Consider the following 27,943-nt stretch of genomic DNA (forward strand, 5'->3'; position numbering starts at 1 on the left):
GGACACCTGGAGCTACCTGGGTGCACCCAAGGCTAGTGGAGGACACCCAGAGTGACCTGGAAAGCATCCGGGGCTAGCAAAGGGCGCCCGGGGCTAGCTGGGATTATCTGTGAGATATCCAGGGCTAGTGGAAGACCCCGGAAAGTACCTGGGGGGCATCCAGGGCTAGTGGGAAACACCCAGAACTAGCTGGGGGACATTCAGGGACAACTGTGGGGTGCTGGAAGTTGGCTGGGAAACCCTCTGGATTAGTGGGAAACACACAGGGCCAGGTGCAGTGTGCCTGTGACTAGCTGGGGGACATCCAGGGATAGTGGGGGACACCCAGGGCTGATTGTAGGGCGGCTTGGGCTAGCTGGGGGGGCATCCAGGGCTAGCTGGGGACTGCCTGGGTTAGATGGAGGACACCACGGACTAGCTGGGGGATATCCAGGGCTAGTGGGGGTCACCCAGGACAAATTAGGGGGTGCCTGGGGCGAGCTGGAGTACACTGAAGTCTAACTAGGGGGTGCCTGGGACGAGTTGGGGAGCTCACAGGGCTAGTGGAGGACACCTAGGGCTAGCTGAGGGATGCCTGGGACTAGCTGAGGGGCATCCAGGGCTAGCGGGGGGCACGTGGGCTGGCCGGAGGGGATGGCCGGGGACCCCCGCCGGTGTCGGCGGGGCGCTGCGCCTCTCCGCAGCCTGCAGGGCGCCGGCGCCGCCGGTGCTGCTGCCAGCGATGCTGCCGCCAACGGTGCTGCCCATGCCGGTGCTGCCGGCGTCGGTGCTGCTGGTGCTGCTGCCGGTGCCGGTGGCGCTGGCGGCCGGGGGGCGCCGCTGTGCTGCATTGCGGGGCGGGCGGCCCGTCCCCGTCCCCATCCCTGCGCCCATCCCCGTCCCCGCCCGCCCGGTCGGCTCGGCCCGGCCCTCCCGGGGGGAGCGGGGCTATCGGGGCCGGGCAGCGCCGCCGGCTCCGGGTAGGAATGTCCCTGCGCGCCCAGATAATGTTATTTATATCGCGGTGCAGGGCGGCTCCGCTCCCCCCGCCCCGCTCCCGCACCGGCCCCGCCGCCGCCGCCGCCGCTCGCCCGCCCGCCGCCCCGCGCAGGTGAGACCCCGCGGCACCGGGATGCGCCGCTCCGGGGAGCACGGGAGGCACCGGGGGACGGTGGGAGGCGCCGGTCCCCGGGGACACGCCGGGGGGGGGGGGTTGCACCGGCAGGCGCTGCCCGCCCCGGGTATACCGGCTGGGGGGTGCGGCACCGAACACCGGGCGCGGTACCGTGGGGGGACGGTGGGCACGGAGGAAAGTTTGGTGGCGAGGGTGAAGAGCCCTCCGGGGAGCCTGAACCCCCTTTTCGCCGGCGGCGGGGGGTCTGCTGTCACCCCGTGTCCCTCGGGGCTGCTGTCGGGAAGGACGGGGCGGGCGAGTGGCGGTGACTTTCTAGGGACACCCTGTGGACAGCCCGGGGACAGTGTGGGGACACCCTGGGGACACTTTCCTGGGGTGCCAACCCCTGGAGGGATCCCCACACTAGTCCTTGGTGTTCCCAGCACTGTTGGGACGCGGTGGAAAAGCCGAATCCTGAGAGTCTTGGAGGGACACATCACCCAACCCAATTTGTCCCCCAGTTTTTAGCAACTGGGCAAACTGGAGGGTTACTGGGAAGGGTTTTTGGGGCGCCGTGCCCTTGGTCCCCCTTGTCCCGGTGCCAAGAGGATTCTCATGGGTGGGTGTCGGGCTGGGGGAATTCTTACCCTCACCCCAATAACCTAGGGGTCCCCCAGGCCTGATTTCCCAGCTTTTCCCTTTATAAATCTCCAGCTCCCAAACCAGGGGATTGGGGTGCCCTGGAAGACGGTGGCAAGCACAGGAGACTCAGAAAACCCTGCTGGGTGCCAGCACGGCCCCCCATGGAGTATTTTATAGCTATCATGTGGTTTTGGGGCACTGTCTGGTGATTTTGGGGTATGGGGGGGCAGCTTTTTAGAAGGGAGTGGGGTTCAGCTAGAGCCGTGCGCAGGGGAGGCCTATTTATAGCCAAAAATGTCTGTGGAGTGTCAGCACGTGTGCGTGTCACCGGCTTGGGTGACATGGGACAGTCCGGGCACGGCCGGCATGTGGCCCTGGGGAAGCCCAAATTCTCCTGGCGGGTGGGAGTGTGGCTGGGGAGCCCTGGCCGGGGCAGGGCATCGCTGCCGGAGGAGCTGTGCCGTGCCTTTCCATGCCCAACTGCCCCGTGCTGTGCCGCGCGGCCGTGCCGAGAGGAACCATCTGCTCCCGGCCCTGGCCCTGCGCCTGGCAAGCAGGAGACTGTTGGGGGGCTGGGGGATGCCCCCCGGCTCCTGCCCCTTCCCAAGCAGAGCATGGCTGCTTGTGGATGTGGGGGAGATGCCAAATCCAAGTGTTCTGGTAAAGTGGAGCAATGGGGACACGCCAGGCTCTGGGTGGCAGTGATGGGGCAGAATTTTGGGGTGTTTTGGGGGATTCTGATGAGTTTCTGTGCACTGGAAATGGGCTTGCTGGCAGCATGCTGTGGCTGTGAGGGATGAGCCAGGGAACGGGTTTGAGGGTGCCGTAGGTGCTATGTGCCAACCACTGCCCCGGCCACTCTTGGGGTGTGGGGGGACATTCCCTATGCCTGGCGGGGGGACTGAGGTGGTGGCACGGTGCCAGCCCCTCACCGGGAAGTGCTGATTCACCGAGGCGAGCCGCTGGCCGGGGAAGGCAACGCTGCCCGGGCCACGGCCGCAGGATGCTGGCGGCGAGGCCGGCATGCTGGCGTTCCCAGCTTTCCGCACGCTGAGCGGCAGGAATGACAATTCCCAGGTGGCGGGTGCTGGTGGTGGCGTGGCTGTGGCAGGGAGGGATGCTCAGAAGGTGCCGGAGTGGCGGAGGGAGATTTAAAGGGTGGGTGAGCGCCCGCGCTCGGAATGCTCCCATGGGCCTGCTGTGGCTCCCTTCGGCGTCATCTCCTCCTCCTCCTCCTCTTCTTCTTCCTCCTCCTCCTCCTCTTTCTCCTCCTTGGATGCTCGCAGGCATGGCCCCGTTGCTGTGTTTTTGGGGTCACAGTCAGAACTGAGGTATCCTGCAGAGACCCGACACAACTTAGCACACCCAAACTGCTGGCAGTCACTGAAGTTTTGGGGGCAAAACCACCAAATTTGGTGTCCCAGAGGGCTTTCCTGCCAAGGCGAGCTGGGTGCTCTGGCAGAGACATGGAGTCACAGCATGAGGGGCTGCAGGTCCAGCTCCAGCACCCTCCTGCCTGCTCTGGTACACACCTGCATGGCCCTGCACCCACGCGAGTGCCTGTCGTGTGTGTCCCATGCACACTCTGGTGTGTTCCTGCATGTCCTTGCTCAGGCATACAAACTCTGGCACGTTTCTACTTGTCCTTGTTCACCTGTGCACGCTCTGGCGTGTCCCTGTGTGTCCTTGCTCACAGGCGCACTCTGTCACACTTCTGTATGTCCTCGTTCGCATGTGGATGCTGTGACAAGTCCCTGCATGTCCTGGCTCACAGGTACACACTCTGCCACCCTTCTCCATGCCCTTCCTCACACTTGCACACCCTGGTGTGCTCCCGAGTGTCCTTGCTGTGCTGCTCACACTCCTGCACACTCCTCCACGTCCTTGCACGCTCCCGGTGCCTCCAGGTCCAAGCCAAGGCCCTGCCTGCGCAGCCCCGATTAGGGTGCGGAGTTGGGGTGTGGCACAGCCTGGGCCGCCCCGATAACCCTGACAGGGGGGACATGGGGGATACCCGGGACATCCGAGGGGGACCTGGGGGCCCACGGGTTGTCACAGCTCAGAGGGACAGCAGGGATTTGGGGCACACGGTGTTCCCCCTTGGCACCCACTATTGAGAGCACTGTGCAGCTCTGGGTTGCAGGAGAAGTCCTGGACATGCTGCTGGCTGTGGGGAGCCCCAGGCCATCTCCTCGCACCCCTCAGGGGCCCCAGCAGCCACCGACAGCTGCTCAGAGGCATTTTTAGATACCAGCCATGTCCTATCTGTGTCTCAAATGTCCCCGGGGGTGGGTGCCCCCCCCTGCCGGCAGCTGTCACACACTTTCTGCCACCAGTGCTGGCGAAGCCCCTGTGCAGCGCAGGGGTCGGGGTGGGGGTGAGCAGCAGCCCCTTCCCTGGGGGCATCCAAGGATTGGGGGACACCTCTTGGGACATAGGCTGAGGTTTCAGCAGGGCAGAGGGACCTGGGTGGGGACGTAGCACCGTAAATAGCCATTAGCACAGCTCGGCAGAGCTCAGCACGGTGGTCCTGGAGCGGGCAGCTGCCAGGTGCCCCCCCAACACCTGGGTGGGGCGAGGCTAAATCCCTCTGAGCAGCTTATCCCGAGGCTCTGAGCTGCAAATCCCCACGTGCCGCAGGGCCAGCGAGCCGCAGCGGCTGCACTGATGCTCACGGTCCCGCTGTCCCCCAGGGGCCTCTCACCGGTAGCCGACGGCCACCGGGCCGGGGCACACTGGGACCATGACCTCGGCCAATGACTACGAGCAGCTGGAGCTGCAGCAGCAGTACAGCCGCATCAATGTCCGCTGGGACGCGTCCGACGATGAGCTGGACAACGACAACAGCTCCGCACGGCTCTTCGAGCGCTCCCGCATCAAAGCCCTGGCAGGTGGGTGGCAGGTCCCCTTGGTCCCACCTGGCTTGTTCCCACTGTCGGTGACCCCATTCCTGCTGTCCCTCCAGATGAGCGGGAGGCCGTGCAGAAGAAAACCTTCACCAAGTGGGTGAACTCACACCTGGCTCGTGTCACCTGCCGCATCTCAGACCTCTACATGGACCTCCGGGACGGGCGGGTGCTCATCAAGCTGCTGGAAGTGCTGTCAGGAGAGCTTCTGGTAGGAATCCCATCCAGCTGGAGACCCTGGGACCTGTGGCCTGCCATGGCACGCTACACCATTTCTCTTGGCGTTGGCCAAAGGTTGGGGTGGCAGCATGGGCCTGGGGGTGTCCCTGGGCAGGGCTTGGGGTACCTGGTGTGGGAGGGAGGGTGCTGAGCACTGTCATGCCCCAGCCCAAGCCCACCAAGGGCCGGATGCGGATCCACTGCCTGGAGAATGTGGACAAAGCGCTGCAGTTCCTGAAGGAGCAGCGGGTGCACCTGGAGAACATGGGCTCCCACGATATCGTGGACGGCAACCACCGCCTCGTCCTTGGCCTCATCTGGACCATCATCCTCCGCTTCCAGGTGAGGACAGGTGGTTTGGGACATCCCTCTGCTCCGCACCTCATTCCCAGGTGGGAGCCATCCTCCATGGAACTGCTGTTCCAACCTCAGAATGTCCCTTTGCTCCCAGATCCAGGACATCATTGTGGAGACGCAGGAGGGCCGGGAGACACGCTCTGCCAGGGATGCACTGCTGCTCTGGTGCCAGATGAAGACAGCAGGGTAGGTGGTGGGACCCCCACGTGACCAGGTTCTATGAGTGTCTGGAGAGTGACAGTGACACCCTGTCCCCATTGTAGGTACCCCCATGTGAATGTCACCAACTTTACCTCAAGCTGGAAGGACGGGCTGGCCTTCAATGCCCTCATCCACAGGCACAGGTAGGTGGCATAGCAGCAGGCACTGGGGTGGCAGTGGCACCAAGAGATGTCCCACAAGTGTGTCACCGCTGTCTTGTGCCCTCTGTCCCCAGGCCTGAGCTGGTTGACTTCCAAAACCTTACCAAATCCAATGCCCGGCACAACCTGGAGCATGCGTTCAGCGTGGCAGAGCGGCACCTGGGCATCACCCCTCTCCTCGACCCCGAAGGTGAGGCAATTGCTGCCAGTCCTCCTGCCTCAGTTTCCCCTGGGACATTTCTAGGCTCCATGGAGCACAGAGAGGTTCCCAATACAAGGAAGGAGGTCCTGGGTGGGCACAGGAGGGACCTCATGAGGCTGTGATGGCCTGTGAAGTGGGTTGAGGTTGGGTCAGGAGTGACACCTCTCACTCACACCGGGCAGATGTGTTCACGGAGAACCCTGATGAGAAGTCCATCATCACCTACGTGGTGGCCTTCTATCACTACTTCTCCAAGATGAAAGTGCTGGAGGTGGAAGGAAGACGCCTGGGCAAGGTAGGCAACATTGAGGCGGTCGGGGGTGTTCTTTTGGGGTGCCGGCCCCTCACACTCATCCCTGGTCCCACTGCAGGTCATCGAGCACGCCAAGGAGACGGAGCGGATGATCGAGGGCTATGGGGGGCTGGCGTCCGACCTGCTCACCTGGATTGAGCAGACCATCGCTTCCCTCAACAGCCGCAGCTTCGCCAACTCGCTGGCTGGGGTGCAGCACCAGCTGCAAGCCTTCAGCACCTACCGCACTGTGGAGAAGCCCCCCAAGTAAGAGCCCCCTGCTCCCCATGCCCGCCCGGTGGTGTGGGGCACCCAAGGGTGCCCAACGCTGAGCTCTCTCTGGGGCAGGTTTCAGGAGAAGGGCAACCTGGAGGTGCTGCTCTTCACCATCCAGTCGCGGATGAGGGCCAACAACCAGCGCGTCTACACCCCACACGAGGGGCGCCTGGTCTCTGACATCAACCGGGTATGGGCTCCGTCTGCTGTGGTAGTTGGGGGCTGTCTCCTGTGGTCCAGTCAGGTCCATCTCCTGGGGGAAATTGAATTGCTCTCTTGGGGCAGATTGGGTCCATCCCCGAGCAGTTCAGGTCCTTGAGCAGGCTGGGATGGGTCCTGGAGCAGGTTGAGTCTATCTCCTGAGGCAGTTCAGGTCCATCCCAGGACATGCTGAATCCATACTGGGACAGGACTGATCCATCCCGTGGCAGGTTGTGTTCCTCCACCTGGGGGTCATGCTGGGGTTCACCAGCAGAACAAGACATGGGTGGGTTGGGGGATGTGGGATACGGGTGCCACCTGTCCAATGCCACCTTTCCCCAGGCCTGGGAGCAGCTGGAGAAAGCGGAGCATGAGCGGGAGCTGGCGCTGCGCAACGAGCTGATCCGTCAGGAGAAGCTGGAGCAGCTGGCACGGCGCTTTGACCGCAAAGCAGCCATGCGGGAGGCCTGGCTGAGCGAGAACCAGCGCCTGGTGGCCCAGGTGAGGAGGGGACCACGCACCCTTGGGACCCCCACCCTGGGGAGCTCACCAGAGCCTCACCGCAGGCTCTGTGCCGGGCAGGACAACTTCGGGCAGGACCTGGCGGCGGTGGAGGCGGCCAAGAAGAAGCACGAGGCCATCGAGACAGACACGGCTGCCTACAGGGAGAGGGTGCAGGCCATTGAGGCGGTGGCCAAGGAGCTGGAGCTGGAGGGCTACCACGACATCCAGCGCATCAACGGGCGGAAGAACAACATTCTGCGGCTCTGGGAGCAGCTCCTCGAGCTGCTGGCTGCCCGGCGCCAGCGCCTGGAGATGAACCTCACCCTGCAGCACCTCTTCCAGGAGATGCTCCATTGCATCGACTGGATGGATGAGGTCAAGGTGAGCTGTGGACATTGAGTGTCACCATGGGTGAGGTGTCTTTGTCCCACCCACCAGGTGTTGGGAGTTCACTGGGGAGGGAGATGAGATGTTGGGGCGCTGGTGCTGAGTTTTGGGTGTCAGTGCAAAATGGCTGAGGGTCTCCTGCAGGTGAAGCTGGCATCTCCTGAATCTGGGAAGCACCTTCTGGAAGCAGAGGAGCTGCTGCAGACCCACCGTCTGCTGGAGGCCGACATGGCCATACAGGCAGAGAAGACCCGGGCCATCAGCGCTGCCGCCCTCCGCTTTGCTGACGCTGAGGGTAGGTGTGCCAGGACACCCCTGCATCCATGGCATGGCCAAGGGAAAGCGGGACACTGTCCTGACGAGCACCCACCCTGCTCCTTGCCCAGGCTATCGTCCCTGTGACCCCAAAGTCATCCGGGACCGCGTGAGCCACCTGGAGATGTGCCGGCGAGAGCTGCAGGTACTGGCGGCACGGAGAAGAGCCTTGTTGGAGCAATCCCGCTCCCTCTGGACCTGCCTGTGGGAGCTAGACGAGGCAGAAAGCTGGATCAAGGAGCAGGAGCAGCTCTACTCCTCCCTGGACTTCGGGAAGGACCTGCCGGGCGTGCTGCTGCTCCAGCGCCGGCACGCTGCCTTCGAGGCCGAGCTGCGGAGCCGGGGCGGGCGGCTGGAGCAGACGCTGGCAGTTGGCGAGGGGCTGGCGGCCGCGGGCCGGGCGGCCGAGCAGCTGCGGGAGCGGGGGGCGGCCGTGCGGGCGCTGTGGGCGCAGCTGGAGGAGCTGGCGGCATTCCGACGGCGCGGCTTGCGGGAAGCCGAGGGCTTCTTCCAGTTCCAGGCGGAGGTGGAGGAGTTGGCGGAGGGGCTGCAGGATGCCCGCCGGCGGGCGGCCGCCGAGGAGCTGGGCCAGGATGAATCCCGCACCCTTGTCCTGCTGCGGCAGCACCAGGAGCTGCTGGACGAGCTGGCGGCCGCCCGGGAGCAGCTGGACAGGCTGGCTCAGCAGGCCGAGGGCTTCCCGCCGGAGCTGCGTGCAGGCCCCGAGGCGCAGAGCCGGCTGGCGGCCCTGCGGGAGCTGCACGCCGAGGCGGCCGCGCTGGCCGAGCGCCGCGGCCGCCAGCTGCAGGATGCCCTGGACCTCTACACTGTTTTCGGGGAGAGTGACGCCTGCCATCTCTGGATGGGCTCCAAGGAGACCTGGCTGGGAGAGCTGGAGGTGCCGCAGGCGCTGGAGGACCTGGACGTGACGCAGCGCAGGTAGGAAGGAGCCCCTGCCGTGGCGGTGCTGCCGTGCCCTGTCCTGTGCTGCTGCTCGTTCTAAGCCTGGATGTTCCCACAGGTTGGACGGGCTGGAGCAAGACATGGCCACCGTGGCTTCCCAGATCGCCGCAGTCAACCAGGCAGCCGACGGGCTCCTGGCTAGCGGGCACCCCCGGAGCCCCCAGGTCCGGCAGTGCCGGGAGCAGCTCAACGAGAGGTACGGTGGCGGTGATGCTCGGGCAGGCGGGTGACGCGGTGCCGGTGCATTCCCCGCCATCCCCTGCCTCTGTCCCGCAGGTGGGGCCGGTTCCGGGAACTGGTGTCGGAGCGCCGGCGGGCGGTGGGCTCGGCACTGCGCCTCCTCAACTACAACCTGGAGTCCGAGGAGACCCAGAAATGGCTGCGGAGCAAAGCCCGGGCAGTGGAGGCCACGGCCGAGCTGGGCCGTGACCTGGCCGGCGTCCTGGCCACCCAGCGCAAGCTCTACGGCATCGAGCGGGAGCTGGCAGTGGCCCAGGACCGCCTGGCCGCCCTGCGCTCCCAAGCCGAGCGCCTGGCCGAGGAGCGGCCCGAGGCGGCCACGGAGGTGGCCCAGAAGCTGGCGATGGCCACCTCTGCCTGGGACGAGCTGCAGGCAGCCCTGGCAGAGCGCGCAGCGTCCCTGGGGGAAGCCGGGCAGCTCCGGAGTTTCCTGCAGGACCTGGATGACTTCCAGGCGTGGCTCTTCAGCGCTCAGAAAGCCGTGGCGGCCGTCGATGAGGTGCCGGCGTCGCTGGGGGAGGCAGAGGAGATGCTGCAGCGGCACGAAGCTGCCCGGCGCGACGCTGAGGAGCATGCGGGAGCCTTCGCCGCCTTGGCGGAGGCGGGGGAGCGAGTGCTGGGGGGACAGACGGACCCCGAATACGAGGGGCTGCGGCAGCGCCTGGGCGGCGTGAAGGACGGCTGGGCTGCCCTGGGCAAGATGGCAGAGGCTCGGAAACGCTTCCTTACCCAGTGCCGCAACTTCCAGGAGTTCCTTCGTGATACCAAGCAGGCGGAGATCCTCCTCACCAAGCAGGTGGGTGCTCAAGCGATGTCCTTTGGGTCTCTTGGTTCATGGACACCCCAAAAATGACTGATCATGCGCTGATCCCTTGCTGTGCTCCTCAGGAGTACACACTGTCCCACCTGGAGCTGCCCTCCACGCTGGAGGGCTCGGCTGCTGCCCTGCACCGCTTCCAGAACTTCCGTGCTGGTGTGGAGAGCAATGCCAAGAAGGTCCCAGAGGTGGTGGTTGGTGGCACCAAGCTGGTGGCTGAGGAGAACATCTTTGCCGAGAAGATCTCTGAGAAGTGCCGAACTCTCCAGGAGCGGTGAGTCCAGCACAGGGCTGGCGGATGGGTGGGCAGAGTGTGGGCAGCGGGGCTAATGCTGCACATCTGTGGTTCCCTGCCAGGCATGGAGCTGTCATGGACAAGGTGGAGGAGGCAGCGGGTTTGATGCAGGACAACCACGACCTACAGACCTTCCTGCAGAGCTGCCGCGAGGTAGGAATGCAGCATGGCTGGTGGCATCCCTGGGGGGTCCCCACTGGCTGCGCACTGACACCCTTTCCCTGCAGTTTGATGCCTGGGTGGATGAGAAGATGTTGATGGCTCAGGATGTCTCCTATGGAGAAGCCCGTGGTCTCCACAGCAAGTGGCAGAAGCACCAGGCATTCATGGCTGAGCTGGCACCCAACCAGAGCTGGCTGGAGAAGATTGAGGCGGTGGGTGCCAACACTGTGATTGGAGAGCTGGAATGCAGTTGGGGAAGAGTCGGGAGCATGAGGAATTGCTGAGGGAGCTGGGAGGCTTGGCCTGGAGAAAAGGAGGCTCAGGGGGGACCTTCTTGCTCTCAACAACTCCCTGATGGAAGGGTGCAGCCAGCTGGGGGTTGGCCTCTGCTCCCAGGAAACAAGGGAAAGGACGAGAGGAAACAGCCTCAAGGTGCACCAGGGGAGGTTTTGATTGGATATCAGGGAAAATTTCTTCAGGGAAAGGATTATGCAGCCCTGGCACGGACTGCCTATGGTGGTGGAAGAATCCCGATCCTGGAGGGATTTAAAAGCTGTGTGGATGTGGCATTTGGGGACATGGGTTAGTGGTGGCCTTGGCAGTTCTGGGGGAACGGTTGGACTCGTTGTCCTGAGGGGTTCCATGACTCTGGAATGCTCCCAGCCTGCTGCATGGGTGAGATGTCCCCATGCCGCAGTGACCACCCACCTCTCTGCTGTTGCCGCAGGAGGGGACGGAGCTGGCCACGCGCAAGCCGCAGTACGGCGCACTGGTGACGCAGCGGCTGGAGGAGCTGCGCCGGCGCTGGGCCGAGCTGCGCAGCGCTGCCGAGGACAAGGGCCGGCAGCTGTTCGAGGCCGAGCGCTCGGCGCTGTACGCCCGGAGCTACGGGGAGCTGGAGAGCTGGCTGGGGCGGGCACAGGAGGAGCTGCGCCATGCTGAGAAGGTCAAGGACCTCACCGCCACCAACCTGCTGCTGAAGAGGTTGACGGTGGGTACTGGCACCTCACAGGGTCCTTTGGGAAGGGGCGGGAAGTCCAAAGTGATGAAGTTTGTTCCCAAATGGGACTGGGGTTCTCCATCTCGGCTCAGATCCCTAACTCACATGGATTTGCCCTGCCAGAGACTGGAAGAGCAAGTGAGAACATGGATGAAGGAGCTGGAGGAACTGGGGTGGCAAGGCACCCCTGGTACTGGGGATGTGCCAGATACCACCAGGCAGGAGCAGATGCTCCGACAGCGAGTCCTTGAGCTGCTGGAGCCACTGGAGAGGAAGAGGAAGGAGCTGGAGACTGCCAAGGCCATGTACCAGCTGGGGCGGGATCTGGAGGATGAGACGGTGAGTATCCTTGCTGTGGCAGGGGCTGGGCGGGCTGGGGGTACCCATGGATGCTGCAGGGGGCTCAGTGGGTGCTCCTTCCCGCAGCTGTGGGTGCAGGAGCGGCTTTCCCTGGCAAGGTCCACGGATCATGGCACCGACCTCCCAAGCGTGCAGCGCCTGACCAAGAGGAATGAGGTAAGCCTGGGTACTTCAGCAACAACCACCATCCAAGGTGGTTCCTCGGGATCCATCCCATGGGTGACTCTCACTGTGACTCCCCTCCTGCTGGCAGACACTGCAGAAGGAGCTGGCGGGCCATGCCCCCCGCCTGGGTGAGGTGCTGAGCCGGGGAGAGGCAGCGGGGAGCGGTGAGGAGCCAGGCCCGGAGCTGGCGGCACAGGCACAGGAGCTGCGGGCACTGTGGGAGACGCTGCAGGAGGAGGCAGCCGCCCGGCACCGGCGCCTGCGGGAGGCTGAAGAGGCCCAGCAGTATTACCTGGATGCTGATGAGGCTGAGGCCTGGGTCAGCGAGCAGGAGCTCTTCATGGGTCCCGAGGAGAAACCAAAGGTGAGGAGTGATTCCGTGCGGTTCTCCGTGTTTGGGGGGTCTGTGCTGCACTGGGCCGTGCCCTGCTGGGATGTTGACCCAGGCAGTGCCACGCTGTTCTGTCGAACATCATCCACATGTGACACACCATGGTGTGTCCTGCTCTTATGTGTCGTTCCCTTGCCATTACACAGCATCCATCCCATTCTATGCCATGCCCCACTGAGCTCACCATTGCTCCCTGTGGCATCAGACAGAGACAGGACATTCCCGTGGGGCAGGCACTGAGTCTAGACCCTAGTCCCTGTCCCCCAACCATGCCAGGTGCTGATGGCACTGATGTTTTCCGTGCCATAGGATGAGGAGAGCTGCTTGATGATGCTGAAGAGACATGTCCGGCAGCTGCGCTCCATCGAGGACTACGGACAAACCATCAAGGAGTTGGCAGGGAGGGCGCAGCAGCTGCTCTCTGCTGGCCACCCTGAGGGGTAGGTGCTACGCCACGTGTCCCCTGTCCTTCGGGGCAATCCCGTGCCCTCAGCACCGTGTGGGTAGGGGGTTTGGCTGGAGCTCTGGCAGCGTCAGCTGCTCCAGTTGGGCAGGGAGGTGGTTGGAGAGGGATATGGGGAGCACAAAGCGGGTCCTTCACCCTCAACCCCCGCGGATGGGGGGTGGGTCAACATGGGTGGGTCAGGGACATTTTTTCATGGGTGAGAACTGGGTGTCTGTGTGCCGGGGCCACGCAGGGAGCAGATCATCCGGCTGCAGGGCCAGGTGGACAAGCACTACGCGGGGCTGAAGGAGGCGGCCGAGGAGCGCTGCCGGCGCCTGGAGAACATGTCCCACCTCTTCCAGCTGAAGCGGGAGGTGGAAGAGCTGGAGCAGTGGATTGCTGAGCGCGATGTAGTTGCTTCCTCCCCGGAGATGGGGCAGGACCTGGACCATGTCATGGTGAGAGTGATGGTGTGGATGTGGCGGTACTGGCGGGTGGCTTGAGGGAGGCGACTTGACTCTTCTCTTCCCTCCATGCAGCTCCTGCGGGAGAAGTTTCGTGAGTTCGCGCGGGAGACAGGGAGCGTGGGTCAGGAGCGTGTGGACAGGGTGAACCTGACCATTGAGGACCTCATTGATGCGGGGCACATAGAGGCAGCCACCATAGCTGAGTGGAAGGATGGGCTGAACGAGAGCTGGGCCGACCTCCTGGAGCTGATTGACACCCGCATGCAGCTCCTCGCTGCCTCCCATGACCTCCATAAATACTTCTACGACGGTGCTGAGCTGCTGGCCCTCATCGCCACCCGGCGCCAGGAACTTCCCCAGGATCTGGGCGAGGATGCTGGCACAGTGGAGGCTTTCCACCGCATGCACAATGCCTTTGAGAGGGACCTTCAGCTGCTGGAGGCACAGGTGAGGCTCCAACCTGACATGGGTGCCAGCACTCAGCATTCTCTGTGGTCTTGTGTCCCTACCCATGGTGGGAGGCTGGGCTCAATGGTCCTTGAGGTCCCTTCCAACCCAAGCTGTTCTGTGGTTCGTGCAGGTGCAGCAGTTTCGGGAGACAGCAGCACGCCTGCAGACTGCCTATGCCGGGGAGAAGGCGGCTGGAATCCAGGAGAAGGAGCAGGAGGTGTCCCGAGCGCTGCAGGAGCTGCTGGAAGCGTGCAGCGGGCGCCGGGCACGGCTGACGGACACGGCTGACAAACACCGCTTCTTCAGCATGGCACGGGATCTGCTCTCCTGGATGGAGAGCACTGTCCGGCAGATTGAGACACAGGAGAAACCCAGGTATGGATGCACCCAGTGGGCACCGAGGATGGGACATGGATCAGATGGCACCACTGACCCTGGCGCCTCTGTGTCCTCAGGGATGTCTCCTCGGTGGAGCTGCTGATGAAATACCACCAGGGAATTAAGGCTGAGGTGGATGCTCGGGGCAAGAACTTTACCAACTGCATCGAGCTGGGCAAGAAGCTGCTGCAGCGCAAGCACCAGGACTCACCAGAGGTGAGGGAATCAGGGATGGGGGGTGGTGGGGGTGATGCCATCTGGGCCACTCCCTAACAGCATCCCCTCACAGATCAAGGCGAAGCTGGTGGAGCTGGTGGACAAGAGGAAAGCCATGATGGAGACGTGGGAGCAGCGCTGGGAGCGGCTGCGGCTGCGTGAGTGTGCTGGGGGTGCCGGGAGGAGTGTGGCAGTGTCGGGCACGGCGGGGTGGGTGGTCCAGGGGCTGAGCACTGCCCATCCCTCCCACAGTGCTGGAGGTGTGCCAGTTCTCCCGCGATGCCTCGGTGGCTGAGTCATGGCTCATGGCTCAGGAGCCCTACCTGGCCAGCAGCGACTACGGGCAGACGGTGGATGCGGTGGAGAAGCTGCTGAAGCGGCATGAGGCTTTTGAGAAGTCCTCTGCCACTTGGGAGGAGCGCATTGCTGCCCTCAGGAAGCTCACAACGGTGAGAAAGGCTCGGGATGAGGCCTCTGCCTGCCCTGGCGCAGTCTCACGCCCATCCCTTACCACCTTCACTCCTTGCCTGGCAGCTGGAGCTCCTTGGCGGGCGGTCTCTACGTGAGGGGTTGGTGCGGGATGGGACGACACGCTCCGAAGCTCCTGACTACTGCCTGGATCTGGACGGGGAGCTGGAGGCCGGGTAAGGGATGCCACTATCATTCCATGTGACCAAGGACACTGTTTCCACATCCCTCTTCTCAAACCATTAAGGATGTTTTGTAGCATTAAGGGGCTTTTTAGCAATTTCCCTTTTCCAAGCAATAAATTGATGCTGATGAAGAGGAGAGATGAAGGTCAAACCTCACCTTGACAGGGCTTTCATCCCTCAGGGGGGATAGGAGAGTAGCAGCCAGCCCCATCCCTCTGGGATCATGCCTAGGATGGGGATGCTGACTGGCTGTTTCCCTGTGCAGGTCGGAGGAGGAGGAGGAAGAGGAGAAGAAGGATGTGAGCACACAGGACACTTCGCTGCCTACCACGGATGGACCAGAGCCGGTCAGTTCTTGAGTTTAGCTTTTACCTTCCCCGACGACCAAAAAGGTATCCCTGCATGCAAAAAGGTGTCCCTGCATGTCCCACAGTTCCTGGCACCCTCTGTGACCATGACCTCACTGTGTTGACAGATCCTCACATTCCCAACCCTCACCTTGTCCTTGCCTTGTGTTGAATAAATGTTGAATGACCCCAAAAAGGCCGGGTGGGCAGACGGGTACTGCAGGTCCCCTTTGCCCCAACTCCTGGGGTGACATGGGGGGTGTCATCCATGGTGCACACATGTGTCTGGGATCCATGCAGCAGCCAGAGCTGGAGTGTCTGCCCTGGGGCCACCGTGTCACCCCAAGGTACATCAATGCTGTACGGGACACCAGCACCCCGTGGGGCATCGTCACCCCACGGGGCATCATCACCCTCTGGGACATCATTGGAACCGTGCAGGACATCAGCACCCTGTGGGGAATTTTCACCCTGTGTGTCATTATCACCCTGTGGAGCATCGTCACCCCGAGAGACACAGTCACCATATGGAGCATTGTCACCTCATGGGGCACTGTGGGGCATCATCACCCTGTGGGATGTTGTCACTCTACACGGCATCAGCACCCTGTGGGGCATCATTACACCCTGCAGCATTGTCACCCTCAGAGGCAGGCATCATCGTCGCCCACAGGGCATTGTCACCGTGTGCCAGCCCCTGTGCTCGCTGCCAGCTCTCTGCTCCTCCCACGTGCTCTGCCTGTGCAGGGACATGATGGCTCTCTGTGGCTCTGCCTGCCTGGGGACAGGAACCCCTTCTGCCTCTTCTGCCTGCCTGGGGACATGGGCATCTCCTGGCTCCTCAGGGACCAGATCACCCTCCCCTGCCTGGGGACAGGATCCTTGAGTGCCTACATGGGAACAAGCTCATTTGTGCCTGATCAGGGATGTGGGGATCTTCTGGCTGCTCAGGGAGAGTGTAGCCCTCTGCCTGCTTGGGGACATGGCCATTTTCATCAGCTTGGGGACAGTAGCCCTCTCTGCTTACTGCCAGCCTACTCAGGGACATGGGCATCCTCTGGCTCCTTGGGGACAGGAACTCCTTCTGCCTCTTCTGCCTGCTTGGGGACTTGGGCATCTCCTGGCTTCGTAGGGCAAGATAATTTCTGCCAGCACAGGGACATGCACATCTTCTGGCTACTCAGGAACAGGATCCTCTCTGCCTGCTTGGGGACATGACCACTTTCAACTGCTTGGGGACATGAGTGCTCTCTGCTTACTGCCAGCCTGCTCGAGAACATGGCCATCTTCTGGATCCCTGGGGACCAGATCACTTTCCCTGCGTGGGGACAGGATCCTTGGAAACCTGCTTGGGGACAAGAACATTTCTGCTGGCTCAGGGACCTGGGCATCTCCTTGGAGATAGGGTCCTGCTCTCCCTTCTGGGAGACATGGGAATCTTCTGGCTCCTTGGGGACAGGGTGGTCTTTGCTTGCTCAGGAACACAGACACTTTTCCCTGCTTGGGCACAGGAGCCCCCTCTACCTGGGACATCTCCTACTGCCCTGGGAACAAGATCACATCTGCCGGCTTGGGGACAAGACCCTGACTACACATCTGGGGACAAGATCACTGCCTGCCAGGGGACATGGGCATCTCCTGACTCCTTGGGGACAGGGGCCCTGGCCAAGCCTCTCCTGTGGCACCCAGCTGGATGGGTGTCCCCTTCATCAGGCACCACTGATGCCTTGAGATGATGGCACTGATGCCACGGTCCCCAACCAGACCTCCCACTGTCCCCATGTCCCCTAGGCTGGCGACAACACTGAGGTGGTTCCCAGGACTGCTCCTCTAGCTTGGTTCAACCTCATCACCCCAAATCTGAGGAGACACTGGCACCAAGACTGGGGGCTGCCAGGGCTGGCCCATGTCCCAGCCTCTCACTGCGGTCCTCCCAGTAGCCACCAGTTTTTGTGTACTGGAGCTGGTAGCTTCACTGGCACTATGCTGAGGGTCCCAGCTGATTGCTGGGGTCCTCCCAGTACCCACCAGTTCCCACATACTTGAACTGGTGGGGTCACTGGCACCGAGATCTGGGCTAGGGCTGGATCATGTCCCAGTTACTTACTGGGGTCCTCCCAGTAGTCACCAATTCCTGCACACTGGAACTGAACATGTGGACACATACACACATTGACACAACACTGAGTCCCAAGGCTGGAGCATGTCCCAGATGTTCACTGGAGTCTTCCCAATAGCCATCAGTTCCCACACAATGGATCTGGTGGGTCACCGGCATTGCGCGAAGAGTCCCAGGGCTGGACTCACTGCAGGATCCCAGACACTCAGTGGGGGATCACATCTGGCATGGGGATGCTGAGTGATCCTCCCAGCAGTCACCAGTTGCCACCTATCGGAACTGGTGGGGTCATTGGCATCCAGCCACTCACTGGGGTCCTCCCAGTGACACCAGTTCCCACATTACAGAGCTGGTGACATCACTGGTATGGAGACCTGGGGGTGACCCACCCCCAGGCCACCAGACTGAGGCCCATGACCCACTGGTGACACCAACCCGTGTGCCAATGCCACTACAGGAGGGGACAACACCTTGTCGCGGGTCCATGAGTAGCAGTGGGTGGGTGACACTGCAGCATAACCATGCTGTTGCCTTGCAACAGCTGGCACCGAGGACAGGTGATGAGGAGCCGGTGTCACCAACCCCACGGCCACCACGGGAGGAGCCGGAGGAGCCGGCCACGCTGCCCGCCCGTGTCAGCAGCGTCCAACTGGAGGGCTACCTCGGCCGCAAGCACGACCTGGAGGCGGCCACCAAGCGCGCATCCAACCGGTAGGCACGGCAGCGGTGGCGGCAAGCGCGGTGTCCCCAGCGGGACGGTGTCCCCAGGGTGACATGGCGCTGGTGCAGGTCATGGAGCACGCGGTACTGCGTCCTGCGGGGCGGCCAGCTCGCCTTCTTCAAGGACGCCAAGAGCCGCGCGCTGGGGCTGCCGTGCCAGGGCGAGGAGCCCCTGGGGCTGTGGGACGCCCGCTGCGAGGTGCCCGCGGGCTACAAGAAGAAGAAACACGTCTTCAAGCTCAGGTGAGGGTGCGGCACCTTGCGGGGTGGCACAGTGGGCATGCCTGGCACTGGTGTCTGTGCTCTGTCCCTAGGCTCAGCAATGGCAGCGAGTGGCTTTTCCATGGCAAGGATGAGGTGAGGGGTGGCCTGAGGGGACACGGGGTGGCTAGTGGAGCCCAGGGGGCACAGGGTGGCTGGGGGAGTAGTAGTGGTTAGCAGTGCCCAAGGGGTGGCCAGTGGTGCTCAGGGGACATGTGTGGTCAGACAGGTCCAGAGGGAGACAGGGTAGCTGGTTGTTCCCAGGGGGACACCTGTGGTGCCCAGCGGTTTATGGAGTGGCTGTAGTTGTCCAGGGGACGTGGTGGTGGCCAGCAGTGACCAGGGTACATAGAGATGGCCGGGGGATATAGTCAGCAGTGGCCAGCAATGCTCAAAGGGGCAGGGGATGGCCAGGGGTGCCATGAGGACACAGTGAGGGGCTGGCAGTGCCCAAGGGGACATGGGTACCTGCGGAAGACTTGGAGCAACTGGCATCAGCTGGGGGGCCCTGGGGTTGGCTGGGACTCTGTTGGCGGGCTAGGGAGGCCCCCCCTGACCACCCCCCGTGCCCACAGGAGGAGCTGCAGGCCTGGCTGCAGGGGCTGAGTGCGGCCATCACGGAGTGTCGGGGCAGCCGCGGGAAGGTGCAGAGCCTCCCCCTGCCCATACCCCCGGCCCCCCCTGAAGCCCCCCTGCCCCGCAAGGACAAGGAGAAACGCTTCAGCTTTTTCCCAAAAAAGAAATAACCCCCTGGACGGTGGTGGAGGGGGGGATGACACCCCATGTCACGCCAGAGGGGCCACGCGTGCGTAAGGAGACACGTGTGCGGTGCCTGTACAGGTGCCACCAGGTCTAGAGGGGCACGCGGGGGTCACGCATGGGCAGGAGCCCCCCAGCCCCCCCCGTCATGAGCACACATGTCCGTGTGCACCGTGTATATATATATATATATATTTGTATTTATATATATACATACATTTACACGCTTCAGGCACACCCCTGTGTGGAGGCGGCCGCAGGTGCCCCCCAGGCGTGTGCCCCCCCCGTGCCCATACGTGTCCCTGCACGCACACGTCTGCACACGTGTGTCCCCGCATGCAGGTGCACCCCCGGCCCCCCTCCGCACGCACGGCACAGGTGTGCACCCCACAGGTGTGCATGGACCCCCCCAGCACCTGCACGGGGGGTGCGTGGGTGCCCCCCAAAGCCATAACCCCCCCCCGCAGCGCGTGGGTGCAGAGGGGGGACCCCCTGGCCCCCGCGGGCACCAACCAAAGAGCGTCAGCCCATGGGGGCCCCTCTCTGGCACCCCCCAACCCGTGCCCCCCCCAGCCGGGGTGGGGGGGCCCCCTGCACCCTGCAGCTGGGCCGAGACACCCTGGGGGGGGGCGGGCGACCACAGAGGAACTTTGGGTTCAGTTTGGGATTTTTTTTCTAATAAAGATGTGAAAGCAAGTCAGGTGCAGTGCTGGGTGCCTGCGGAACATGGGGAGGCCTCTGGTACTTGTAGCGGGAGGTTCTTGGGGTGCCCCTGGTCCTGTGGGCAGAGAGAAAAGGGGGTGTCCCTTGTCCAGAGCAGGCTGGGAGTCCCCAGAGTGCTCCTTCTGCCAGGTGGGTTGGAAGAGTCCATGGGGTGCCCCTTCTTCCAGGTACATCATGGGTCCATGGGGTGCCCCTTCTCTTGGACAAGCTGGGTGTCCATGGGGTGCTCCTTCTTCCAGGTAAGTTGGAGGTCCATTTGGTTCCCTTTCTCCCAGGCAGGTTGAGGATCCATGGGGTGACCCTTCTTCCAACTAGACTTGAGATCCATGTGGTGCCCCTTCTCCCAGGAAGGTTGGGGGTCCACGGGGTGCTCCTTCCCTTGGAGTCCATAGGACACCCGTTCTACCCATTCCTGCCCCTAGCTGGCAGCGTCGAGGGTCTGAAACTTCTGCCGCAGGTCCCTGACGAGGCCGTGGCGCAGTGGCTCGGGGCTGCCGGGGGTCTCGGGGCAGCGCCGCCGGTACTCCTCGGAAGCCTGGTAGGCTTTGCAGCGCTCCACCACCGCCTTCAGGCAGATCTTCTCCCGCGTGGTGGGCGAGCGGATCTGCACATAGGCCGGGGGCTCTGGCAGCCGCTCCAGCACCAGCACCCGCTGCCCCGGACCCAGGGGGGCTTCGGCCGCCACCCACAGCGCCCCGTCACTGCTGTACCGCGCTGGCGCCGGGCTCGGGGTGTTGGAGCCCCCGTTGGCCTCAGCACTGCGGCTCCGGCCGCTGCCCCGCTCCTTCCCGGCTGGGCGCCCACCACGGCCGGGACCCTCGGGCGCCGAGCGGCTGCGGCTCACCAGCGGCGGCCGCGGGGCACCGAAACGGGCACGGAGCTCCCGCACATCGGGCCAGGCAAAGGGTTCGGTGCCCACGGGGCTCGAGGGGCTGCGGGGGGCACGTGGGGACGGGGACGCCACCAGTGCCTCGTCCTGCGGCACAGCCAGCGAAGGGGTGCTGGGGGGGGGGGTCCCCGTCCTCCTGCGGCGGCAGCGGGGGGCGGCGGGTGCCGGCCCGGCGGCTCTTGATGCGGAGGCTGTACTGCCGTGCCAGCTGGTACACCTTGGTGCCCAGATGAGGGGGTGTCAGTAGCAGCTGCGGGGGTGGCCCTGGGGGTGACACCGCGGTGCCCACGTCATCGTCCTCCAGGATGAGCAGCGGCTCAGGGGGCTGTGCCCCGTTCTCCTGGCACAGCTCTGGTGCCTCGGGCTGGGTGGGGGGCTCAGGGCTCTCGGGGGGCCGTGGGAGCCCATTGAGACGGCACACGGAGCTCCGCACCAGCCCCTTAGGGATGAAGGAGAGGCTCTCGCGGCGGCGCACCCCAAAACCGGCATCACGGTGCTCGGCATGGCCATAGTAGCTCTTGATCTTGTCGAGGAGCAGGCGGTCCCGGTTGGAGAGCAGCGATTCCCGGCGGGCTCTGATGAAGGGCTCGGGCGAGGGGATGGCACTGCGGGACTCCCCGGGCTCCGCGGATTCGAGCTGGGGGCCTCCATCCAGACTGAGGGTGCTGCCACCATGGCTGGGGGTGCGTCCCAGGGTCCCCTCCAACGCCAGGCTGCTCCTTCGGGACAAGCTGCTGCCGCCGCCGAACCGCTCAGCGATGACGCTGGCCTGGTCCAGCACTGAGGGTGGCAGGATGCTGGCGGCTCCTTCCCTCTCCTCCTCCTCCTCCTCCTCCTCGCTGCTCAGCACCTGCAAATCCTCTGCAGCGTGCTCCGGTTCCCTGTCCCCACTGGGCAGCGCCAGGGTCCCCACCAGGGATGGGGATTTGGGGACCTTGGGGTGCTCCCCAGCACTGCTGTTAGGGGTGTGGCTGCTGGGTCCCTGGGCACTCCTGGGTGGGGGCCGGGGGGTCGCACTGACCTTCTCACAGCTCCCTGGCCCCCAGCTGCTCGGCCGCTTGGGTCCCTCCAGCACCCATGGGTGTTCCCCAGCCTGGGCAAGACAAATGTGGGGAGTCATGAGATGGGGGGTCACCCAGGTGCTCTGAGCAGGATAAATCCCAGCCAAGCCATAGGGTCTTGGGAGGGGGCACTGGGAGCAATATGGGGTGCCCTGGAGTGGTGTGGGATGTCCTGGTAGTGAGACGGGGGTAGCCCAGGAGTGATGTGGAAGTGCTCCAGAAGTGATCTGGGGTGCTCTGCATGCCCTCCCTGGGGTTTGAAGGGCTGGTGTGGGTACCTGCTCCTCCTGGGGCTCCAACAGCAGATCTCCAGACCCTGGCAGCTCCTCCTGGCAGTCCTTGCCCAAAGTCTCCTCTTCCTCCTCCTCCTCTTCCTCTGCCACCATGCCTTCAACCGCCGCCCAGGCTCTGGGGTGCTGGCGTGGCTCCCCCACTTCCAGGAGCGCCCCGTCGCTGCCGGTGTTCTGTGTGGGGGTGAGCGCCGGGCTCAGCGCCCCGTGCCAGGGCTGGAGGGACTGGGCACCCCAACCCACCACACCCGGCCTTACCTTCAGCCCTGCCAGCCGGGACAGAGAAAAGCAGAGATTAGTGGAGAGAGCACCCATAATTCCCCCCCATGGCCCCCAGACACCCCCTCTGCCTGCCACACCAGTGCAGTGGTCGTGCCAGCTCACCTTGCTCGCCCAGGTGCCACAGGTTGTGCTTGGTGGGCTCTGGGGGGAGGGGAGGTGACAGTGGCATCATCCCCGTGTCCCCCAACTCATCAGCACCCCGAGCCCCCTGATCCCGTCCGTGGTCCACACCCGACTGCCTGCGCCCCCCGTGTCCCTGCAGCCGCTCCAGCAGCGTCTCCGTGTGCCCCTGGTGCTGGAAGGGCTCTGTGGGAACAGGGACGAGGCACCATCAGCACCCAGTGCCACCCTCCCTATGGGCTTTGGTGTCACCCAGCCACAGCTTGGCCCTGGTGAAGGGGTGACGGTGGGGTAGTGTGGTGGGAACACACAGGACAGCAGGAACACTGCTGACATGTGGCTCTCACCAGACTGACGGCGTCCCTGGAGTGGCTCGGTGGCAGTGTCACCCAGGGGCTGGCAGGACCAGCTCTTCTTCAGGCGCTCAGGGCTGCAGCGGGGCAGGCCTGGGGGATCTGTGGGGACAGGGAATGACACCAGGGAAAATGGGGGGGATGGAGTAGGGCAGAGAGGGAATGATAGGGCACTGGTGACACTTACAGAACAGATCCATCTCCAGGATGGCTTCCTTAGCCTAGGTGGAGGGAGGATGGAGACAAATCGGGCAAAGGTGGGGTACAGCTGCCCCCCTTCGCTGTGCTGGGGGGTCCCTGGTGTCACTGAGGTGCCCACCCCACCAACCTCACCTTTTGGGGGATGGTGGCGTGGTGGTTCTCCAGGATGAGCCGCTTGATATGGTGAGTCCACACACGCTTCTCCTCCACACTCTTGGCCTGAGGGGCACAGGGAGGGCGGTGGGGTCAGGCAGGGGGTTCCAGAGTGTCCCCAGGGTGACCCCCACCCCATGCTCCCCTACCTGCAGGCTGTGCTGCTGCTTCCCGTGTTTGTAGTGTGCCAGGCTGAAGCACAATGAGTCCCGCGTGCTCTCAATCAGCATCAGCGAGGAGCACTGCCAGGAGAGGCATCAACATCCCTGGAACTTCCCACCCCAGCACCCACCGGGGTCCCTGGCACTCACTGGGCTCCGCTGTTCCCAGCATTCCCCAGTTCCCCCAACCCCAGCACTCACTGGGCTTCCTGGCACCCACCCTGTCCCTCCATCCCAGGCATTCACAGGAGTCTCTGGTACCCAGTGGGCTCCCCACCCCTGTCACCCTCAGTCTCCTGTCCTTATCCCGCACCGGGATGTGGCTCTTGTAGACATAATGGTCACCACGGCGCTTGGTGATGAGCAGGGCCTTGTCGAAGAGGAAGAGGGCACGGTCGTGGCGCACCCGCTGTGCCCGAAATGTGCCCTCCAGCACCAGCTCCCCGTAGCTTGTCAGGTCCGGCCCCTTCCAGCCCAGCAGCAGCGACTGGATCTCCTGCACGGACATAGAGACAGGGGCGTCAGCACCCCTGCCACGGTCCCCATCTCATGTCACCTGATGCCACCCACCGGCCCTGTGGTGTCTCCCTGGTGTCCCCCCAGTGCCCACCTGCTGGCGGATGGCGTGCTCGTGCTTGCGCTTCATGTCATTGATGTACCAGGCCACGCAGGTCATGGTGTCGATGGCCTCCAGCACCAGTTCGTAGTCATCCCCTGCCTTGTGCTCAAAGTGCCTGGCGATCTCCTGGGCACAGCACGTGGCATCAGGACATGGGAACGTGCCGTGCCAGGTGCCTGGACTGCTCCAGGCACCCAAGCCATGTCCCTGTGCCACCCCTGGTAGCTGGGCTAGGCCAGATGCCCGCAGCCCCTCCCTGTGTCACCCCAGGCTGTGCCAGGCGCCCACGCCACAGCAGGTGCCCACACCGTGTCGTTCCGGGTGCCAGGCACTCACCTGGAGCAGCAGGTGGTACTTGAGGATCCTCTGGACAGGCTTAAGCAGGTAGGCCCCGAGGGGCAGCGCATGGCGCAGCTGCTCCTGGCATTCCCGCAGGAACCGTGCCTGGACCTTGCTCCTCATGCACTCGGTCAGTGCTGCCACCGAGCTGCGGGCAGGGAGGGGGCTCAGATCCCTGCCCACCTGTGCGCCCCCTGCCCACCTCTCTGCTCACCCAGCTCAGCTGTGCCCCCTACCCACCTGGGGTAGTTGTTGCAGTACTGGGTGTAGATGGCAAATTCCTGGCTCTGGAGGTAAGGAGAACACAGTGAGAGCTTGGCATGACCACGTGTCCCCCTCGGTGTCCCCACAAGGCTCCCTGTGCCCTTACCCGGGTGACGAAGCACACGGCTACAGCCACGGGGTCATTGGCGCAGCTCTCCAGGTTTTGCAGGAGGGTGCTGGGGAGCACAGAGAGGACAGGGTGACCACAGCCCCCCACACACCCACAGGACAGGGTCACACCCCTGTCACCTCCCAGTGGCACCTGCTCCCCCACCTGCTGAGCTCGTAGATGTCCTCGATGTTCCCGAAGAGCGCGCTGACCTGCTCTGGTCGCAGCACCGGCTCCTCCGCGTCGATGATCTTGCCCAGGTAACCCTGCCAGGTACCCACGGTGGCACCATTGCACCCCTAGACCCCACACTACGTCTAAGGGGTGTGCCCCCGTGTGCCCCCTGGCACCCACCTCCACGATGCTGCGCAGGTCACGGGCGTAGGTGCGCTCTGACTCCACGATCTCCTGCACCACGCGGTCCAGGTAGCTGGGCTTGGACCCGGGACCCCCGAAAGCTGCCAGGGGGTGCCCACCGCGGGCACCCGGCCACCCCCCCGGGGACGCGTTGTTGTTGGCGTTGTGGAGCCCCTCGGCCCACGCCTCGGTCCTGGTGCCAGGCGGATCCTCCATGGCACAGCCGGGCTCCGGGCTCAGGGCAGGGCGCTGCGGGCACGCGGGCACCGGCATCCCGGCATCCCCTGGCACCAGTGGGGCACAGGGCGGCTCTGGGGGGAGAATGGTGGGTTAGGGGGTGTGGAGAGCCCCCAGATATGGCTGGCATGTGGCACCAAGGGAGTTCCTGGTGAAGAGTCCTGATAGCCAAACCCTCTATGCCAAGGGGTGCTAGCTTCCCCCAACCCCAAAAATCCCTGGGTACAGCACAACGGAGTCTCTGCACAGGCCACCAATGCTGAGATCTGGGAGTCCAGCCCCTCCTCATCCCAGACCCGGGGACCGCGCTGGGACCGGGAGGGACGAGTGCCTCTGCCCCCACCCACCGGGGGCTGTGCGTCACCGCCGCGCCCGCGGGACACCTTCCAGGTGAGCTCAGCGCCGGCTCGCCCTTCCGGACCACCGGTGCCATCGGGATCCTCCCGTGCCACCGAAACCGCTCAGTGCCGCAAACACGATTGGGACAGCGAGAAAACAGCGGCCAGTGGCAAAGCGTGTGGGAGTGTCGAGGCCACTGAGCCCGGTCACCGCGGCGGGTGGCCCTGGGGACAGTGACCTTGAGCTGGGCCACGTGCTGCGCCGGCGGCGTGGCCGCCCGAGCCCCCCGGCACCCCCGGTGCCGGCACACAACCGGTCAGGCCGGTTCCCGCCGCCGCTTCCCCACACCCACCGTGCCGCGTGGCCGCCATCCAGCCACCGCCCTCCGCGGGGCTTCCCCGAGCACGCCAGGAGCCCCCCAAAACGCCACCGCGGTGCCTCCTAAGTGGGGTTCGGGCTCATGCCCCCAGTGGTGCCACAGCCCGGGACCCCGGGTGCTGGCACATCCAACCGTGCCATGGGGCACCTCCTGGGCACCCCAGATCTGGGCGATTTAGGGAGCAGCTCCCCTAGCCCCCAGATTCCTCACTCCTACAGGCATGGGGCACCCGGTCCTAGGGTCACCTCGACCCCAGGGGGGTCACCCAGCCGGTGACACCAGAGACAGTAGACCCCGAGCATCCCTCCCGGCAGTGTCCGACCCCTATCCCACCCTGCCGGGGGGACAGAAGAAGACCCCCAGGTGGCACGGGGGGACCAGACAGGGGCTCCCCCACTTAACACCCGGGCGGGGATTTGTGGCTACCGCAGCACGTCCCCGAAGGCCAGCCCCGGCCATCCTAATCCGCTCACAACACCGGGATTACGGCTCCGGTCCCACGTCACCGGGACCGCGGCCACTCTCCTGGGCCCGTCGGCCACCGTCATCCCGCCCCGGTGATCGAGGGGGGGTTGATCCTCTTACCCCCACCCTCCCCCAGTATCACCTCGGTGGGCACGCGGCCGCCCAGAGCCCTCCCGCTCCCGCCTGCTCCGGGCGGGATTAGCTGTGACCTTCACGCCCCCGACCCTCCCCAACCCCGCCACAGAGGACGGGCGATCCCCCTGGAGTGCCGAACACGGGGCTCTAGTGGGCCCCCAAAACTCCCCGGTGGGGGAAACTGAGGCAGGCGCCGACTTTGTGCTGCCGGGTCGGTGGGATTTTCTCCCCACCGTGGGATCGCCGGCCCCGTTACACATTCCAGCGCGGGAGTTGGGGCGCGAGGCACAGCCCACGGCGTTTTCCCAGGATCCCGGCCCGGCACGGCACGGCGCGCCGGGAGAGGGGCCGCGGCGCGCCAGCCCGCCGGAGCCATATAAGGGCAGGCGGTTCACCATTTCCAGGCATTTTCCAGAATCCCAGCGGCCTTGGGAGCGGGGAGGTCGCCGCCGGCTCCGGCGCAGCTGCCGCGGTCGTCGCTCCCGGCCCCGGCTGGCACCGCCGCTGCCCGGCGGGCACGGGCTGGGCGCCGGCGTTCCCACCCGCGGGGATTCGGGGGGCTCGGCACCACGGGGATCCCCGTGTCACGGCATTCCCGGGACAAGGCGGCACCGACCCGCGGGGCTGACAAAGCTTCTTAGTGCCCGGCGCCCATGGCGTCGCGCCGCCTAATCCCGAAGGAGGGGCGCAGGACACCCCCACCTCCCACTGGGACCCCTGCCCAGGGTCACCCCACATGCCACAGCCTGTCCTGCACCCCCGGCTAGGCCTGAGGACATCCCCAATTTCTCTAGGTGCCCGTCCCGGGGGTCTGCCAGCACCCAAGGTCCTGCTGTCCCCCGCCCCTCGGGGACCCCAGTATCCCCAGCTCCTACTTCGTGGGGACCCCCAGCTCCTGCCTTACTCCGGGCATCCCTGCACTCACGAATCCTGCCTAACCAGGGCCCGTGGATCCTGCTCCACCGGGATGCAACGGCTCCTGCCCCACCAGGACCCACGGATCCTGCTCCACCGGGACCCACAAATCCTGCCGCGCGGGAATGCAACGGCTCCCGCCCCACCGGAACTCAGGAATCCCACTCCACTGGGATGAAACGACTCCCATTCCACCGGGCTCCCGTTTCACCGGGATGCAACGGCTCCTACAGCACCGGGACCCCCGGATCCTGCCCCACCGGGAGACCCCCTCTGGCGGGGACCCTCGGGACCGCCCCCTCCCGGGGAGGACCCCTGGCTCCCCTCCCGGGGACCCCACGGCCGTGCCCCGCTCCCGCCCGGACCGGACTCACCGCGCTCCGCTACCGCCGCCGCCCCGACCCGTCCCGTCCCGCCCCGTCCCGGCCGTGCCCGCAGGAAGCGGCGGGAGCGCCCCGGGGCGGGGACAGCGGCCGCCCCGCCCGGCCCCGGGAACGGGAACGGGGACTCCCGGGAATGGGAGCGGGACAGTATCGCCGCGAGCCCGGGCGTGACCGCGGGGCACGGTCCGGTACTGTCCCGGTCCCG

General features: G+C 64.6%; 3 protein-coding genes across 3 annotated transcripts; 1 reads left to right on the top strand and 2 right to left on the bottom strand.

Moving 5' to 3' along the window:
• Positions 1–1,021: 1,021 nt before the first annotated feature.
• Positions 1,022–19,340, top strand: SPTB (spectrin beta, erythrocytic). The gene is made up of 36 exons (XM_053979942.1): positions 1,022–1,090; positions 4,429–4,626; positions 4,701–4,852; positions 5,029–5,202; positions 5,312–5,403; positions 5,481–5,561; positions 5,654–5,769; positions 5,964–6,076; positions 6,153–6,340; positions 6,422–6,539; positions 6,893–7,051; positions 7,133–7,435; positions 7,586–7,736; positions 7,828–8,695; positions 8,778–8,915; positions 8,996–9,755; positions 9,848–10,050; positions 10,134–10,224; positions 10,299–10,445; positions 10,961–11,224; positions 11,357–11,572; positions 11,660–11,749; positions 11,847–12,122; positions 12,459–12,589; positions 12,848–13,052; positions 13,134–13,508; positions 13,642–13,886; positions 13,967–14,105; positions 14,179–14,263; positions 14,358–14,554; positions 14,640–14,749; positions 15,024–15,105; positions 17,766–17,935; positions 18,014–18,187; positions 18,259–18,301; positions 18,781–19,340. The coding sequence occupies exons 2-36, from the start codon at positions 4,479–4,481 to the stop codon at positions 18,949–18,951; spliced, it is 6,975 nt and encodes a 2,324-aa protein (XP_053835917.1). The 5' UTR covers positions 1,022–1,090; positions 4,429–4,478; the 3' UTR covers positions 18,952–19,340.
• LOC128808639 (translation initiation factor IF-2-like) lies at positions 1,252–3,922 on the bottom strand. The gene is made up of 2 exons (XM_053979981.1): positions 3,268–3,922; positions 1,252–3,071 (listed from the first exon to the last, which is right to left on the bottom strand). The coding sequence occupies exon 2, from the start codon at positions 3,023–3,025 to the stop codon at positions 2,060–2,062; it is 966 nt and encodes a 321-aa protein (XP_053835956.1). The 5' UTR covers positions 3,026–3,071; positions 3,268–3,922; the 3' UTR covers positions 1,252–2,059.
• Positions 19,341–19,650: 310 nt separating the features above from the next.
• On the bottom strand, positions 19,651–27,764 carry PLEKHG3 (pleckstrin homology and RhoGEF domain containing G3). Its single transcript, XM_053979948.1, is given in 16 exon segments — positions 19,651–20,699; positions 20,701–21,669; positions 21,916–22,193; positions 22,312–22,515; positions 22,677–22,784; positions 22,870–22,903; positions 23,016–23,102; positions 23,186–23,278; positions 23,511–23,693; positions 23,808–23,942; positions 24,153–24,303; positions 24,396–24,442; positions 24,526–24,595; positions 24,694–24,794; positions 24,883–25,196; positions 27,730–27,764. Coding segments are annotated over 15 exon segments (3,330 nt in total). The 5' UTR covers positions 25,159–25,196; positions 27,730–27,764; the 3' UTR covers positions 19,651–20,105.
• Positions 27,765–27,943: the final 179 nt, after the last annotated feature.

Source organism: Vidua macroura, chromosome 6 (genome assembly GCF_024509145.1).
Source record: "Vidua macroura isolate BioBank_ID:100142 chromosome 6, ASM2450914v1, whole genome shotgun sequence".
Lineage (NCBI taxonomy): Eukaryota > Metazoa > Chordata > Aves > Passeriformes > Viduidae > Vidua > Vidua macroura.

Excerpts from the sequence above, each read along its gene's own strand:
- LOC128808639 (XM_053979981.1), bottom strand. The coding sequence starts at position 3,025 with ATGCCTGCGAGCATCCAAGGAGGAGAAAGAGGAGGAGGAGGAGGAAGA.
- SPTB (XM_053979942.1), top strand. The coding sequence starts at position 4,479 with ATGACCTCGGCCAATGACTACGAGCAGCTGGAGCTGCAGCAGCAGTAC. Across the intron at positions 5,770-5,963 it reads CCCTCTCCTCGACCCCGAAG|ATGTGTTCACGGAGAACCCT; the intron begins GTGAGGCAATTG and ends CACACCGGGCAG. Across the intron at positions 6,077-6,152 it reads AAGGAAGACGCCTGGGCAAG|GTCATCGAGCACGCCAAGGA; the intron begins GTAGGCAACATT and ends GTCCCACTGCAG.